The 18373-nt window shown below is 45.7% G+C and overlaps 1 protein-coding gene across 1 annotated transcript; it reads right to left on the bottom strand.

Annotated features, from left to right (window-relative positions):
• Positions 1 to 4628: 4628 nt before the first annotated feature.
• Positions 4629 to 18040, bottom strand: METTL2A (methyltransferase 2A, tRNA N3-cytidine). Its single transcript, XM_075117016.1, has 9 exons — positions 17894 to 18040; positions 16019 to 16110; positions 11660 to 12021; positions 10228 to 10277; positions 9688 to 9748; positions 8383 to 8522; positions 7481 to 7587; positions 7206 to 7271; positions 4629 to 5858 (listed from the first exon to the last, which is right to left on the bottom strand). The coding sequence occupies exons 1-9, from the start codon at positions 17980 to 17982 to the stop codon at positions 5707 to 5709; spliced, it is 1119 nt and encodes a 372-aa protein (XP_074973117.1). The 5' UTR covers positions 17983 to 18040; the 3' UTR covers positions 4629 to 5706.
• Between the last annotated feature and the right edge of the window lie 333 nt (positions 18041 to 18373).

Genomic DNA, 18373 nt, shown 5'->3' with positions numbered 1-18373 from the left:
CGTAACAAGGCTTGTCTCAGTGGGGAAGAAGTCACTTGAAGTTGAGGAAAAGCCACATTTAGTTTTCCGTGCAACTTTGATCGACCTTTTCACATCCACCCTTGGCACTGTATGTGGAAAACCAGGTGGCTGTGTAATTAAAGGCTGTAGTGTAGCATACCTGCCTAGGTGGTGCTCCCCAAAGGAGGGGGACCCAGCACCGTGCCTCGTGCTTGGCCCCATGGATGAAGAAATAGTCCAAGGGGAGACCAGCTGATTTTCTCTCTAAATGGGGAAAGACACACCCAGAGCCCCCAGAGAAGGGTGGCAGGGTACCTCTCCACTTACAGCTGTAGAGCAGGTCCCCTGGTGTTCCCCACACACACCACAGAGGTGTGAGCCTGGCCTCTGCGACCCAGGACTGCAAACAGCAACTTCCCACTTCACATGAGCTGGAAGTTTCATAGGCCAAAGGATTGGCCACAATCCCCAGAACTCCCCAGCCCCCAGATAACATGAAAATGCAAGAGCTACAAGGGCCCTTTAGACTACAAAACATTAAAACAAGCTGATACAGCAGTCATGCTCCCACTTCACTGCAAAACCCAGTTGCCGTTCCCACGCGGTGTTGGCGCTTGCAGTGAACTCTTCGGGGTTATTCAATACCAGGGAGCACAGTTTAGAGCAGCGGGGTGCAAACCTCACCAGGATGTTCCTCCTTCCTGGAAACAGCCATGGACCAACAGGCTGGGATCTCCAGGCAGGTCCTGACACATTAGACTTGCCAGTGATCTTTGCCATCAATGCTTTCCAACCACAGCTGGTTCCCACTCATCCAACTGTGGGTCAAAGACTATGTTTTCAAGAGTCAAAAGCCTTCACCTGCCATACCGTACAGCCTTTTGGCAGGAGGTAAAAGCAGAGGCACACACGGCTAAGATTCTTTTCCTTCTCCCTGCCTGTGTTCCAGCCAAGTTGCCAGGTCTGGCTTGCTCTCTCCATCCCAAAGGTAACTGTATCCTACTTTGTTCAGATTAGTACTCGCTGTTGCCTGCATGGGTAGTTTCCTGCCCTGTGCCCCACTTTCTCGGCAATACAAGCTCCCGCTCAGCAAGGCGTTTACACATGGGAACTTCCTGCCTTCAGCAAGAGCTAAGCACAAACTCCAGAGCTTTGCTGATTAAGCACAGAGCTGACAATTCCTTTCCCTCTAGAGCACCTTCCTTCGCAGAAGAGTCCTCCAAAAACATTCCTCCCTCCTCACTTTTCTAGTGATTTCTATCTTGCCCTGAAAACATATATGACATCACTGTTAGAATCAGAACCTGATGGACACTGTACAAAAAGATGGGTGCCAAGCACACACCCCGTCAAGGCAGATGAATAGCTACAATAGCAAAAGTGATCCTGATCATGCATCTTCTCTTCTGGACTAGTTTTCCCCAATATGGCACCAAACCAGAAGTGGTGGCGCTGCTCTGATTGATGAATCAGATCCAGTTGACTGATCCAGACAACAAAGGCTGCATGACTCAGCTTCCCTCCATCTGTCTTTACAGAGTTGGAAGGATGCTCCCCAAATCCCTTAATAACTTGATCCCTGTTGCCTCATCCTCACCTGTGCCCTCACTTCTAGGCACTGAAACCTCTGCATCTTTCATCTGTGCTCAGGAAAAACAGTTAAGTTCAGTATGGGCCTGTGACTCCTGTAGCGAATCCAACTCGGGACCAGCCGGGGCTCATCCCAATGCCAACAACCAAAGGAAGCTCTTTTGGCTTCAGTTATGATGCAATGTCAAAAGCTGCTGGCGTGCATACACAAAGGTTCCCCCTGCTCGCACCTCTGTTTTGTTGAAAATAGTCAGGTCTCATTTATCCTGGAGCTCTACAACTAACTACAGAATTAGAGATGGCGGTGACGTAGCCTGAGAAGTGGAGCTGAAGCATTTGGGAGAGAAGGAAAGTGTGTCTGGTCTCCCATGCTTCTGGTCAGAAGCATTTGATGATTACTGTTGTCACAATAATCCCTAAGGATGACTGCCATTTCCCACTTTCCTGTGCTGTCAGAAAGATCCTGAGAAAACTCCAATTTTCAGTGGAATTTACAATTTATCTAGTTTTGAAGTGACGGTATCAGAAATACTCCCCAGCCTCTTGTTCTCTTTACCTGCCCTGTTCCCTTCCTGCCTCCCAGTTTCTAGCCGATCTGTGAAATCAGGATGCTGGGAGAGGAACAATGTACCTGGGGAGGCAAAGGGTTCTTTGCCATTCACTGGAACCCTCAGCATCATGGCTGCACCGAAAGCCTTTCTGAAGACTAGTTCTGGCTCAGCCCAAGTCACAGGCTTGATGCCATAATCCCTACATGAAAGGGTTATGCAAAGGGTCAGAATAGGTGATGATAAAGTCCCCTTCCAGCCAAAACAATCTACGAACCTCCAAGGAAATCCACCATCCTCTGGCAAGAGCCAGGACCAGACTTTCCAAAGCGTAACAATGTCTGGCTCCAGAATCGCAGGGGCAGCGCCTCTGAAGAGCTATGAAATCATCTCTTCTGCTTGGGAGGTTCGACAAGCTACGTTGACATTGCCCGTCAGCCACAGACCACAAGACTGGAATGCTGGGAACAAAACCAGAGCAGATACGTTCAGAATGGCTTTAAAGCTAATGTTACACTGCTAAAAAGGAAGGGGGGGGGGAAAAAGAAAAGAAAAAATTAAAGGCACTTAACCTGGCTTTTCCACGCAGTGAAATGAATTCGGAGATTTCCTTTGAACATGCCAGAAAGCTGTTGTGCAACCCAGCCTGCTCAGCAGGCCCAAGGTGGGCATGGCAGAAGCTGCTGCAAGTCAGGACCAAGGTACCTGAGCAGAGCTGTGTGGGAGGCAAGGCCCGCAGTCACAGGAGAGCAGCAGCTTCAGAGAGAACGGGAGCTGGCGGAGATTAATGAAGGAAGCTCACACGGTATGTCTGTAGGAGGCCTGGCTCAATTCAAGGCCATTAACTTGTTCTTTTCTGAACACCATCAAGAAGACTGGAAACAAAAGCATGTCTGCCCAGCATGGCTCGTGTTGAGCCATAATACTCCAGCAGAAATGAAGAGCATTAAGAAAGGCAAAGAGCCCCTTCAATGGCTGCAGGCTCACAGGGCTGCAAGTTTTTGCATGAAGCCCAAGTCAAAACCAGGCAGGCAACTGGGATGTAGCCTTGAAAGAAGAAACACATAAATTACTAGCATTATTTTCTCCCATTCAGGAGTTTAAATTTAAAGGGGAGTCCATCAACTTTAAATAAATCATGTTTATAATTAAAAACATATTTTCCTGCGCTGCTTACAAGCCTTTGGATGAATAATAAGGCATTTTTCAAATTACTTTAATTCACAATAATTATGCTGCTTGTTTACCCCAGTCAATAATTTTTCTTCCAGGAAGATAAAGCTGTCCCACGAGGAGGTCTCCCTCTGGGGACCAAGAGGAAAAGGACCCCAGGGAACCGCCTAAGGCACGAGTAACACATGGGAGGTCTTTCACTGAAAGACACAGAGCTGGTTACATGAGTCAGGTCACGTCGAACACTCACAGGACTTCTTTTGCTAAGCCTGTCTCTTTGCCTGGGTAAGATGGGGAGACACAAGCTTGCTCAGCTCCTAGAGGCCTTGAGCTGTGTTTTGCCTAGACCTTGCCTGAGGTACCAACCTTGCCAGGGAACCAGACTTTGTAGATTTAGCATGAAAACATAGCAGTGACTGCACAGCTTCTGGGTTGGGTCAGGCTTGTTCCTGGCAGAAGCCAAATGTGCTTAGAAAGAAAGAAGCCTTATCTCCTCCTATTTCATTCGCAGACACTGGCGAGTCTCTCAGTCCTTTAGAAAATATAGTACAGCAAATTGCACAAGAATTCTCTTCCCAGTTATTTGATTCCCTTTCAACATTATTTAAAAGAGCTAAATATATATATATAGATATGAAAAGCAATGGTGCGTTTCCATCCTTGCCCCAGCATTGCAGCCTGCCTTTGTGGTGTGAAGATTTGCTGGGTCACCTTTCCACAGGGAGGGCTGAAATGTCCTGACGCGGAAGCCTTTGGGTAGCAGACATACTAACGCCTGCAGGGTGACACAGCAACGTGGAAGTTATCAACTGATCATGCTGCCACATGCCCAGCAGAGAGAATTACTACGGCCCCTTCCAACGCTTTACAAATCAGGGTCCTCCTGGTTTGACTCTCCAGGACTCCTGCAGGCTCCCCGAAGACAGCAATGACATTTCCTCATCCGTTTACCCTTTCTCTTCTGTTTCAAGACAGGAGTTATTTCATAACCTACATATCTCTATAGTTGACAGTTATTCTTAGGCAACTGTAAGCTACAAATACAAGTGTTTAGCTAACAAAACATACATGCTTCGTGTAGCAGAACTGCCCATCAGCCAGCAGTGCACACACAATAGACCTTGCTGCTTCATGAACTAGACCAAGGTGGGAAATATCAGCCAAGGCTTTCCCTTAAGAGCAGGCACTAGCAAGACTCATGATAACAGAAGAGGAAAAAACTGTAGTTACCTAACGGTGGCCCAAATCCTTCAGATCAGGCACGCAGAAGCATGCCAGTCTCTGTGGAAGCCTGATTTATATTAATCAAATCAGCACTGAAAAGCATTACCACAAAATTTATTCTAATACCTGTTGTACCACACCCTAAAAATAACAAAAGAAAACAAGCTGAGATAAAATATATTTGTGGGGAAATGCCTTCAGAAAGCCACAAAGTTGGCTTCCTCTAAGAAATTAAACTAGCGTGGTAGACATTCTTCAGATTTCTTATCACAGACAGGTGTCTTGCCTACTTGGGTTTAGCACACCCCCATGACAGGGCAGTGCAGTTCGTGACCTGGGGGCTGCAGCCAGCAATAACAGCTTCTCACTCTTCAAGCAGAAAAAGGTAATTCTGCGTAAATCCTGGTCCCGCAAGCTGCTCATGATACTCTGCACTCTGGAGATGCCCCAAAACTGGTATCAGCCCCAAATCTTTGAAAACCTGAAGCCTACCTAACATGAATTTGTAGCACCTGAGCTACAGTGTTAGCTCCCTAGGTGAACATCCTTCCACGGGCAGCGAGAGCAAGGTAGCATAATCTGCTTTCTCCACAGGTTATCTGCACGTCACGAGGCATCCACGGGAAAGGTGGCACAGGGAATCTAGCATGCTCTCAGTTCCTGCCCTCAATCAATGTATTTTATCTTGTGGATCTGCACAAACCTGAATGACTAGAAGAGAGCTGTGTGAGCTAGGCTGGCTAAGGGATTCACGTTAGGGCTAGCGACCAGTTGCAGAGAAGAGCAGATTTACCCTTTGCATGGTTTTTGTTCCCAAGACGAGAGTACACAACACAGATGTAAGGTTGAAGCTCTCCTTCTGTTTCATGTGGAAATCCAGAGTAAGAGTGACTCACTAGTCAGCTTGCTCAGCTGCTGTAAGACAGGATGACCACTTCTTAAGTTGTTAAAACCACAAATAATTTTAAAACTTCAGACCAGTAGCAAGACATCTAAATTACAGCTTGGTCTCCTCTTAGAGAATTTGTCCTTAGCAAAACTCACTTGAAGTGATGCTAGGCACTGTAAAAGGCACTGAGGTCCTGTGCGCGCTGAACTCTACATCTCACCAGGAGGAGACACTGCACATGGCCATGAAGAGGCTCGAACCTAAAAAGCATGTCCCGTTCCCTCACAGCTGCGGGGCGGCAGGCTTGCGGTATTTGCACTGGATCCACACTCGATACATCGTCATTTGTTTCCCACGGTTCACTTGCAATCGCCGATCAACCAGATTCTGGATTTTCTCCAGCCCAGCTGTCGTGAAGAGTTCATCTAATTCACCTGGAAGCAGAGAGAAGGAGATTGACGATGCCATAGCTTTCATTTAACTGATACCTGCTCACACTGAGGGCTAAACTATGCTGAAAGGTATGCCAGAGGCAACTCACGGTCTCACTCTGGCAGGGAAATGCAAAGATCAGACAGGACTTAACTACTCTGCTATGGGGGGATTAAGATCACAGCTGCCCTAATTTCCCTTGAGTTTACCTTCTACCAAGGAAGGAAAGAATTATTTGGAGGACAACTAGAATTAGAGAGACTTGACAAAGAGAAAACAGCAGCAGTTTCAGACACGGGTAATGCCTCTGGTAACCGATTAAGGGAGCATCTTCTGGCGAGTAGGGACAGATCCATTCCTTCCCCCTCCCTGCCCCCTCTAGAGGAATTTCAGAGTTTGAAAGAGCAAAGAATGGGATCAGACCTATGCTTTTAAATGGTGGCAATGAGATCTGTGCTGCATAGGCTGGAGGGGAACAGGATGCATTAGGGTTAAGTTTGGGAAAAAAATTCTTAAAAAAAACACACCCTGTTGGGGCCCAATCAAAGCACCAGGAGCCCCCGAGGCTGCAACACTTACACTGGCAGGTATTCCTGACCAAGAAATAAGTATCGCGGTGTCCCAGCGTGCTGGCCCTGGGCAAAGCCAGATGGAGCCCTGCTGAGCAGCAGAGCGCTTGTTCAACTGCAGCCTGGGAGCATGTGATTTGTATGGAGTTTCTGTAGAAAAGGGCCAACAGGTCCCAGCTTGTGCTCTTTTATCAGATGCTTGCCATCATGAAGCGTTTGCCAAACACGCATTAAACATCAATTTTCTTGTGACAAACAAGACTTGTGCAGTGGGGAAGGGAACAGTTTGTTGCAGTTGTGCCGCTGCTCTAAAACTGACCACGCAGAGGGGCCTGCGGTGGAAGTGAGTGGAGGTGCAGTTGGTGATAAGCAGGGAGAACACAACCCCAAGCAGCAGCAGAACTGGAGAGCCTGCCTCAGCTCTGTGCTGAACCACGCCCTTCTTCTCTCCTCACTGGAGAACAGTAAAGTCCCTTCAAGTGGTGTCTGTCTCACTCCGTCCTCCAGGAGCAACAAGATTCAATGAGAGCTCGTCCAATCCCGCCCCTCCCAGCGTACCCAACATACCAGTCTTCCTCTAACAGGATTATCCACAAAGGAACTCACCATGCCATATTCGCATCAGCAAGTGACAAGCCCAGGTACCCGTGCAATTGGGAGATGCTTAACATTTCACACTGCTCCAAGAGAGACAGGCTGGAAAGAGCTAGTGGAAAAACTTGAGGGCACAGGGACAAAAAGAGGTGAGGAGAGTCAGAGGGATGTTTTCTAGCCTCCTACCTTGTGTGAAGAAGTAGACTCTGGTGCCATCACCTCTCACATAGAAGTTATCAGACAGACATTGACCTGAGGGCGAGAGGGATTTAAACAGTTACCAGCTATCATTTAAAAAACAACAACTGCCACCCAACTGCACGTTAAGGCAAGAGGCACTTCTCCCAGCACCTGCTATTAATGGGAATTAATGAGCCACCTCCTAAACAGGGCAGTCAGTACTCCAGAGAAGCATCATCTATTAGTGAACTGGCAAGACTCCCCAAGGGAAAAGAAAATACCTTTCTTAAACCGAAGCTGGGCCAGATCGTAACGGCCATAATCTCGTAACAAAATCATTCCTCCTGGTTTCAGAAGGTGACTCAGACGGTTAACAATGCACTGCATCCTGAGGGAAGAACAAAACAAGTACTCATCATTCTGCAAAATGATGCTCGTTTCCTTAGCCTACTTTCCAAAAAGAAGGTACAAAGTTTTATATATGTTTCAACTTCATATAAAGAGCTACTAAAAGCTAGCACTTTTCTGAGCTCTCTCAGCCTTAGGTGCGTTGATTTTGTTTGGCTGTCTTATTTCTGACACTCCTCGATTCTGCTTTTTTTTTCTGCAACGATAACCTATCCTGCCACAGCGTGGATTAACTGCTCTCTCTTACGAATTACAAAAGTATCTCCACTGGTTTCTGTAAAACAAAAAATAAGTGAACTTGGAAAATGCTGTAAAATAAACCAAAGGGAACAAGAGATGCTAGTGTAGGCTGTTACACACTGTCACACTAAGATCACAGAACTTTCCTTAACTGTTTTCTGAACCCGTTCCCTGCCTTCTTGCCACCTCCCATAGGAGAAATTCACTTAGCCTTTGAGCCCTAAAATCTAGCAGCATACTTTCCACGAGTGGGTGCTGAGTACTCAGTGTGGCTGGGATTCAGAACAGGTGAGCACCTGTGAGTGCAGCAAGACGTCACCTAAAGCCATTGAGCACTTCCAGATCACACCTATCCTGTACCAGAATTTGTCACAACAGAAGGTACCTGTGAATTTCATTTTCAGAGGCTTAATGGAAAAGTGGACCAGTCACAGAACAAACTTTAATTTCCCTTGATGTGAGGAGATCTACTATTAAAGAACTCCAGTTGTACATGCATTATCTTCTGCAACCAGAAGGAATTATTAAAACTTACTTCTCTGGGAGAATCGCTGAGAGGACAAAGATAAGAATAACAACGTCAAGACTCTCGTCTGGCATTGGGAAAGGACTTTGGTCATTGCATAGGTCATGGACAAATGCAAAGCAGCGCGAAGAATCATATTCCACGTTGTTCTGTATTTAAGGGGAGAGAAATCAGAGCATTAGCAGCAGACCCTGATCTCAGCATTATCTGGACGTTTTAACTTTCACATAATGAAGTGGTGTGTCCAGGGATCTGTTTCGGCCTCACTGGACTGAGGCAGATGGGGTCAGATAGGTTTCCTGGTCAGGCAAGGAACTGGGGTGAAACATGAGAAATAAATACACATGGGAGATTTACACAGAGCTTTGGACTTGTTACCAGACAACCAGCCCTGCCAAACACCCAAAACGAGACCGAGGAATTATTGCAATTTTAAGGTCAGATTTTCCGCTAATAGTGGTGAGAAGCGAGGGGTTTATGCTGTTTAACTGGAAATCTTTGCAAAGGAGAGTGTTGGGGCCCCTCTCGGCATCACTGAAATCAATATTCATTTCAACTACGAGCAGACTACTCCCTATACCCCAAACATGAAACCTGGCTGCCTAAAGTTGTGCTCTTAAAAATCATATTTAGACTTCTGAAAGAAGTTGTATATTTTTCTAAAGCTGCTCCTACAGACTGCAGTAGCCTCTATAAACAGGGCTTGTGTCAGATAAGAGGATGAAATGGCATGCTGCCTCTGCTGCTGTGCTCCCCGTCTCAGCTCACGAAGCGACTGATTACATTTGATACCTCATATATTCTCAGTCCTGTTCTGACCTGAAATTTGTTAGCAGTATTTGTCCTTTGATTAAATCCCAGCCTCCTGCTCCACAGACAACAGTATCCCTCCTTAGCTGTCTGTGCAGAAGCAATCAGACCATGTTCACAGAACTGCCGTGACAGTAACACACGCACAAACCAAACCCAGCTTCAGTTCCTGTTAAAATATAGCCTGAATGTTTTAAAGGTTCAGCAGTTACTCAACTGAAAGAGCACTGGATTTAGAAAAGTACTGCCAACTACAGGGGAAAGAAAGTCCGGCTGACTTCTCTGCTGCCAATGTCACATTTTGAGAACTCCGACTTCCCTCATTTCTACAATCTTTGATGGCTCGATTTCCTGATTTACCAGTACAAGGGTCAGCATCAGGGCTAGCTAAAAAAAGAAAGCTGCCAACACAGCTAGACAGCCAGTGGCAGCTGTGATGTATTTGTGTTAATGTGCAATTGGCACCATGAATTTCCTACCTTCGTAAGTCACCACTGAGTTTACCTGGACAAGATCCACGGCTGTTGTAGAAAAATCACAGCAATAAACAAAAAGGCCTGGGTCGCTGAAATAAATAAAAGAAACTATCATCACTCATATAAAGGTGCTCTGCAGGAATTCAGAAGTGTCTCAAATGCACAGAACACAGAATTGGGAGCCAGAAATTCTGGGCTTTAGTCTATCTCTGTCAATAATGCCTTGTGCAAAATCTGGTGGATCATGCTGCTCCTTTGTGCCTCAGGTGTTCTCATATGGATCTGACTGCTTACTTTTCCTTCCGGAAAAGGAGAGGCGCTAAGGCCTGTATGAAAGTGCTTTCAGAATGAGACATGTAAACTCGCACCATGTTTCGCTGGTTGCATTCTAAGACCAAAGATTTCTAAGCGCAAAACATAATCATTTGAAGTTGCAGATGGCAAAGGTACCATTGGCATCTGGCCTTTCTCTGAGATTGTCTAAACTAAGACCACATGCAACACTTTTCCAGTTGTTTTTCAGAGGCTGGTATATCATGCAGGTAAAAACCTACTGAGAACTACTTACTTGTTGGTTTGTAAAATCGGGAAGACTGTATTTCCAGCACCACAGCCAACCTGCACACACAAAGTAGACGTACAATAGTGAAAATAATTTCTCCAGCATGTCCCGTGCAGTGAATTTCAGATCATCTCTCTACAGCCATGGAACAAAGCGCAACTCACGAGTAACAACCGAGCACAGCAGTGACCACTTCTAAGTCGCACTGCAAGATCTGAATACGTTCAGCTCTGAGGAGCAGGCTTACATGCAAGCATTTGTAGGAAACCATTAAGCCATTTCTCGCAGAAATCTTACCAACAAGCTATATATTGTTACTCTTTTGAAAACTTATTGCTGGAATCCCAAGCATAACAACCAGTATGAGTCACCGAAGCATTGGCAAAGGCTACGGGTTTGTTGCATGCAGTTCCAGAGAAAATCAGAGCAATGGAGAAAGAAGTTTGCTTTACTGTAATTACATCCTGCTGTTTCAGAGTTTCCTTCACTAGAGGGCTCTTCCTCAAGTTACATCTAGGCCTACAACGATTCTGCCTTATTATTCCTTCTACTTGTTCCCATTTAAAGAGAAGATGGCTCACACAACTGATTTGGGGGAATTTGCCTCTGAATGTTTAAGGAATCGGTAAAATCGAAACAGACTGAGCAGAAAATACCACTGCTGGCTTGCAGTGACAGATATTACCGAAAGTACTCGGGTGAGACAGGAAAGCCACAATGACCCAAGAACATCAGAGTCTGAGAAAGTCTCAAAGCCTCAGATTAAATAAAAGAAATTGAAAGGACGGTTCATATTGACTCCCCCTGGAAAGGTGGAACTTCCATAGAACATGAAGCATTCAACAAAAACAGTGGCATCTACAGTGAACAAACCAGAGCTGGCAGAGCAAAGGTCATTATCAGCTGTCAGGCGTCTAATATTTGGAAGTTCTGCAGACTTTTCTGGGACAAACCCTGTATCAGTCTGAGATTCCCCGTTATTTCATGGGCCAAAAGGAACAAACCATTTGGTTTTTTGACATCTTTACATTCTTGGTTTCACTGTTTTGTTTCACACCTCCTAAGGCAAACAAGAGTCAGCACAAACATGCAAAACATAAATAACAAGCTAAAGCTTTATACAGACAAGTAAAACAAGCAGCTTCTTCAAAAGATTACTTTTAAATGCTTGTTTCAACATCTGATAGTAATAGTTTGTCTTTTAGACTTGGAAGCTTCTTATGGTGTTTGTGCTCTGCCAATTCACAGTCTGAACCAAAAGAATCCCAACAGATTTAAGTCAGTTCTAAGCTGCCCTCTGTTTTTTGCATTTTACTGACTAAAGACAATCATCCCATTCACTTGCTGTTCACCAGTGACACATATTTTTATGTTCCAGTCACGCTAACACTGATACAGGGACTGTCTGATGTGTGGTGCTCTGTTTTACAGGTATTACCTCTAATATACGGTAAGATGCAGATGATCCTGGATAATCTCCATCACTTTGGTTCAGCTCACTATGCTTCTGTGTAGCCAGCTCCTCTGTGCAGACCTGAGGTGTGCTTTTTATCAGGTTTAACTGATTCTCTGCCCGAGTTTCCAATGAACAATGTCCATTTTCACAGCTTCCCAGCCCTTCATTGCTGGATTCTTCTTCGTTACTAAATTCATGCACAGAATCCCCATTTTGACTTGGCTTCCTGTTAGGTGCCAGCTCAGGAAATTCAGTGAATAGCCAGTGCCTGTCCTTGAAGAAGCCATTTTCGTGGATTTTATAAAAGTCATCCCAGTACCTCTTAGCATTCACCTCATATTCCTCTGTGAACACAAACAAAAACGTCACCAGCAGTCAGGTCTGAAGGTCTCAGAGTTTAATCAGTTCAGAGAGTGAGGGATCGCTGCAGACATCTATTCAGCAATCTGCTTTAGTAAGTAAGGTTATTGATTGAAAATCACCTTTATTTAAATTGTGCCAACTCACATAAACAGCCTGCCTTTTTGCAGTCACTTTGTTAGGACTAAAAAATGGAAAAGAAAGGGAAACTATCTGTCTCCTGATAGGATTTAAAGGAAGCTGGCAACAGAAAAGACCTCTTTGAAGGAGACTGGAATGAAGAAATCCAGGTTTTACTTCCATCTCTAACTTGTTCAGTTCACTGGAACAATTCATTTGGAGCCTCATGACACTATGTGACAAGCCCTTACAACTTTCTCAGGAATCCTCTGACGTCTGCCTGCAGCTGAAGAGCTCCTGCCCAACACGCTACCCCTTTTTTCAGACGGAGAGACAGAAAGATCAGTCAACTATGCAGGCTTGGCAGAAAGCTCAATTAGCATTTGCACAATACTCCCAAGATTACAGGACAGCACGTTTTACACAAGTATTCCTAGAGTCCAGTCTACAGCACTTTGTTTTCCATAGCTCTGTGCATGTCAGAGCATCACACGTTATGAAAGGAAAACAACAGAGGGGAATCAACAGAAGCGACCACTGTCATTATAGTAATAGCAGAGAGCTAAGGTGGATAGACTGAAGATGATAAGAATCAACTTTAGCAGCAAGCATTATTTTCACACCAAATGGATACATTCCAGTAGCAAGATGAATATTACAGAAAGCTGGAAGAACTCTTACATAGCCATGATCTAATGAAATTCGAGTCACCCACAGAATTATTTCCACACACCTTCACAGATTTCAGATCAAGTACAGCCGTAGGGGAACTATTTTTTCCATGGGAAGTTATGAATCCAGCTGGCTTCCTGAATTCTCATCAGTGTGATGAGTTCTCTGTCCTGGGAAATAAGAGCTAATTATAGCATCCCATGCTTGTGATCACCTAGAGGCATTAACATCCACAGCCAGAGATCCCAACTGCATTTCAATAACATGCAACTCCGTAGCCATCTTCAAACAGCAACAAGTGCATTACTGAATGCAAATGATTCTCCCACAATTAAAGGTGACGACTGTATGGGAGGATGGATAACCTCTCTCTAACATCTACTAAGAGTAGGGTTAAGAGAGAAAGCAGGCATCTTAAAATCGGAGATTAGTATTATTATCTGAACTGCAGTTTATTTATTAGTCTTTCTGAAAAGCATACGAGTATGTTGTATGCTTACACACATATGCTTATATGCTTACCCTTACCCCTGTATCTGAAGGGAGATAGTAAAATGAACTAAAACCACCTGGAAAAACATGTAGCCTCAGCCATATATAGACAAAAATGGCTTTAACAAAGAACCAGAAGTCGGTCATATGTATATTTTTAGTAGGATCCATCCCTGAAGCACAAACAGCTATACATAAAAATAATCTCTTTACCTCAACTACAAGGATTTTCTCCTCTAAGAAGCCTTGTCCTTAAACCCCAAGCCAAAAGAAATTCTAATGTCTGATATTAGACGACAGCAGTAAGTTTGCGCCATGATCTCACCATAGCTCCAAGTAAGCAGGGTCAAGTCAGTCTGCTGTTTGCACAGGAGAACTCAATGACTGCTGCTGTCAGGGGAAGAAGCGTTACTGATTCATACCCTGGCGCACTCCTTCCTGAACTGTCACTTCTTCCATGTACTGGTAGGGATATGCAAGGCTGCTGGGCTGGAAATGCTCTTTCACCTAACAAAAATATAAAGTCCTGATTCCTGCTGGCCCCTAACAATCCCATGACAGTCTGACTGGGATTGCCTCACCTGAGGTGCCGGGCCAAAATTCCAGCCCTGGTTCTGGATTACCCACATTTTTGCCACAGTATAACGCTGACCAGGACCTTGTGCTCTTCCTGTGTTAAATTATTGTGAATTCTGTTGGATGCTATTGAACAGCTGATATGCTCCAACCCACAGGTATGGAAGCTTTATTTAAAGCTCATTTACCTCATAGCCTAGTGTTTTCAAAGCACTGGAATAAAGGATCAGTAACAATATAAATACAAGAAATCAAGGGCCAGCTGACAAAGATCATGCAAGAAACAGATTTAGAACAAAAAAGAGCATATTAATTTGTCACCCTGACTTCCGGCAGGGTGCCAGAAATGTTCACATAACACTTGCTTCAAGATCCTTGGGGCAGTATTAGCTCACAGGGATATCGGCCTGCGAGCCAGATTCCTCCAGAGACCTTCCTGATAAGGACCCTTGACTTTTCTGCTTGTCTTTATAAGGACACCCCCAAAGCCAAGCCCATACTCACCCTTTCACGTTGCAGAAGTGCAAACAAAAGTAACTGTTCACAAAAGACAGGAAGAGAACCAGGGACCCCCTGAATTGCATGGGGGCTAATTATGGAGCCTCAAAAGGAAACCAAGAAACTCTTTCACTTCTTTCTTTGTTCCCAGCCGGGAGACACATCTTCGACATACCCCATAGAACTTCCCTCCTTCTTCGGAACAAATTCTGACAGCCCCAAGAAGTCCACAGAATAATACAGCCATAATGACCAATAGCCTGCCTTTGTTCTCCTGCCTGGACAAGACTGACTCTCAAAATACTAGACCCTTCAGGCGCATTTGGCTGGGCTGGCTTCCCTACGTTTCAGCCATCCCATTGTCTCCACACGCTTCCCACTGAATAGCAACCATCAAAATGTGACCGGCCTCCATTGTTCAGTCTGGGAAATACATCATGAAGACCTGACAAACTGCTCTAACAGTAAATTGCTCCACAATTTCATCGTTGTATATAGGTTCTCAAAGCATGACAGACAGCATCCATTAATGTTAACCAGATTTTAAAATGAACTCAACACAATGGGTATCACAATAGAAACTGCTGGATACTTCTGGGAATCCAAGGAATTAGGAGAGTTGCTCTTTGGTATAATTAAATTTGCTATTGTGAACACAACTGGAAGCTATATGGGAAGTGTCTCAATAGCTCCAATAGCGTTCAGCATCGCCCTACAGATGACACACCCAATTTAATTTGAACAAAAAGAGCAGATCCATCCTAGAACTCAGCAGGATATAACAAGATCATAATCAAAAAAGTCTTTTATCATACCAGAGAACAGGAAGCCATTTCACCACCATTTAAGGGACTGGATGATATCTAACAGGTGTGGAGGAAAGGCGCAATATTAAACACCTCAGAACAGCTTCAACCATGTTACCTGACTAGAGCTGTGCACCTTTAGCTTGAGTCAGATTCAGGTAAGCTTTGCATTTTGGATGTATAAATATCCTTTAAGCCAAGTTTGAGGAAATAAAAACTTAGGAATCTCTTTTCTGCCTCTCCGATGATAAACACTTCCATCAGGGTAAAATAATTTTTCTTTGCTTCTGATTTAATCATTATCTTTCTGTTTGGCAGAGGTGAGTATGGACACTACTTCATTAGACCCTCTTAAGAGAAAAACCAAGCTTGCATTAGGGGCAGCTCTACAGCACACAAGCAAACAAAAGCTTGCCTGTTAGAAGTTAAGCTTTAGAGAGCAAAAGCAAGCAGAGGAAATAAGACTAAATGAGGCTGTTGCTCTACACTGAAATAAGTTTGTTGGCAGGAATACTAACAAGTGTTTAAACATACACAACATGAACAAAGAAGCTCAACACAAGATGACTCCTCCCAGCCAAGATCATTGCTGTTGCAGGACGAGTGTCTGGAGAAGGTGGAAAAGTCACAGAGTCAGTTAAGAACAGAGATTTCTCCTCCATTTTTCATTATCAACCACCGGGTAATGTATTTTGAATGATTCGGGAGATGAGGGGAAGGCAGAAATAAATAATGATGCATATGCAGCTCTGGCCAGGCTGTTCTGCTCTTGTATGAACAAGTTAAGACTCAGCATTACAACAGTATCCAAAAGTACCTTGTTTATCTTGCGGCAATAGCTGTGAGCTGTTCTCTTGAACTTTACTCCTGGCACTGGCTTCCTGCTCTTCTGACCACTCCACATTATCCCTGTTGTAAAAAATAAGATGAACTACTCAGCTGAGAATGGTAGGGCAAAGACAGAGAGAAAAGAGAAAGGTCTAGACAGCTCTCCAAATTGACAGCTCTGGAGCTGATCTCTAATTCTAGCTCAGCAGCAGTACAACAGCTATTGGCACATACGGCTCCCGGTTCTGAATGAACTGCACACATGGCATTACAAAAGATGTAACTAGAAGAGATCCCAGAGACATCAACTCTGTCCCCTAACCCTTTTCCCTGTTAGATGATCGGCCAAGTTTAGAGGAAATAAATCCTTACTATAAAACCACGAGGGTACTCAGCAAAAATAGGCCTCCTTAGAGAGGAGCTGACATTCTCACATGGTGGAATGTGCTTCTTCCTGCACAGGTGACAGACAGGTAGCACTTGCGTGCGTTCACTCAAGCAGGTCATCAACATGGGCAGTTTGATGTAGCTGCCTTAGAAAATGGTATCTTCTTTCTCAAGTTAAAACAAAAAAGGCAGTAAGGTTATTTGGAAGATAAAGTGTTATATTAGCATTAAATCCAATTATGATAAAAATATGCAGGAAGCTTTAAAGCATTAAGAACCTATTAGAAACTTAATTGTGCATACATAGTTGTGATTAAAGTGATTCACTTGACCTTTTTTCATTAAAACGTGAATGAAAAGCAGACTACAAGGATCAAGAAACCCTATTCTGGCCTCAGGAGGAATTAGTCTTTTGATATTAACTCACAAAACAGCCTTGACAGACGTCAAGACTGTAAAAAACTAGATTACTCTGAGTTTCTGCAGGGAAATGCTGTTGAGGATATGCTTTTGTAACATACCTTTGATATAGCATAGTCCCAAAATGACTGACAAGCTGATGCAAGCACATATTACTTTATTACAAACTAAACACACCCAATTCTTAACAGGGTATAGCAGCCAGAGACCAAAAGTGGACATGTTTATTTCAAAAATGCAAAACACCTTCAGTTCCCAGCGGACTCAAGAACTTGGGTGCATAACATATCTTAAAACAATAAACGACCACCTGTTCCAAGCTAACCCCTAGCACGTTCTCACACTATTACAGCATCGCGTGACAGCAGACAAAATGATCCTTGTTCTGTGTTCAATTTATACATTAGTCACTAATGTACACAGACTGAATAGGTATAGAGATTTCTGAGAGCAGATACTTTAACTTTATTAACTATAGCAATGAAGCAATTGCTACAAAGTAAAGCAATGCATTCCCCTGAAACACCAAGGGAGCCTGAGGAATCCCGACTGCTTCGGGAGGGGGCGAGGACGCCTCAGGGAGCCCCGGGATTAGCACCCCCAAGCACCGGCCGAGCGGGGCAGGGCCCTCCCGCACCTCCGGGTCCTCCCGACACCCCCTGCCACGCCGGCACCTGGGGTGCGAGCCCCCCGCCCAGGCCCCCTGCGCTGCTTGGCCACCAGCCCCACGCCCACAGTCCCCCCGCGGCCCGCTCCCCCGGGCGCTCAGTGCCCGCAGCCGGGACCCCGCGGAGCGGAGCGGAGGGGGGCAGCTCGGGGCTAACCGAAAGCCGCATTACACAGCGCCTCGCCACCGACCACCGGCAGGCCGGGGAGGCGAGGACCAGCCCCCCCCAGCCCACCCCAAGCCCTACGGCCGGGCGCGGAGAGGCACTACAGAGCAGCAGGGCCCCGGAGCGCCTCGGCCAGCTCCCCAGGCCTCTCCGCGGCGGAGCAGCGAACCGCCGGGGATCCGCAGCGGGCACCGAGGGGGTGAGGAGGCGGCAGCCGCCCTCACCAGGCGTTGTGCTGGAAGAGGCGGGTGGGGTCGGTGAGGAAGCGCCTCCCGAAGGGCCGCCGCTGCGGCGCCTCCCTGGGCGCCGCCATGATGGGACGAGCGGCACCGGATCCGGAAGCACCACGCCCGCGGGCCGACCCGAAAGAGGACTAGCCAGGCGGCGTTGGTCACGTGAGGGGCGTCGTCGTCACGTGGTGGCGGGAAGCGCGCGGCTGGGCGGGGAGGGCGGTCGGTACCTCAGGGGGACGGCGGCGATAAAACCCCTTCTCCCGCCTTTTATGTTGTATTTCATACACCGGGGCGGGAGCAGGCCCGGCCTAAGCCGGCGTTGTCTAGCATTCGAGAAATTCAAGTTGAAGTGAACGCTGTTCAAGAAGGACAGGGAGCTGTTTGAGCAAGTCCAGCGGAGAGCTACGGAGATGATCGGGGGCTGGAGCATCTCCCTTATGAGGAAACCTGGGTTTGTTCAGCCTGGAGAAG

This window comes from Phalacrocorax aristotelis, chromosome 23 (assembly GCF_949628215.1).
Source record: "Phalacrocorax aristotelis chromosome 23, bGulAri2.1, whole genome shotgun sequence".
NCBI classification, from domain to species: domain Eukaryota; kingdom Metazoa; phylum Chordata; class Aves; order Suliformes; family Phalacrocoracidae; genus Phalacrocorax; species Phalacrocorax aristotelis.
The sequence above is the reverse complement of the archived record's forward strand: the minus strand, read 5'-3'. Positions and strand labels throughout refer to the sequence as shown.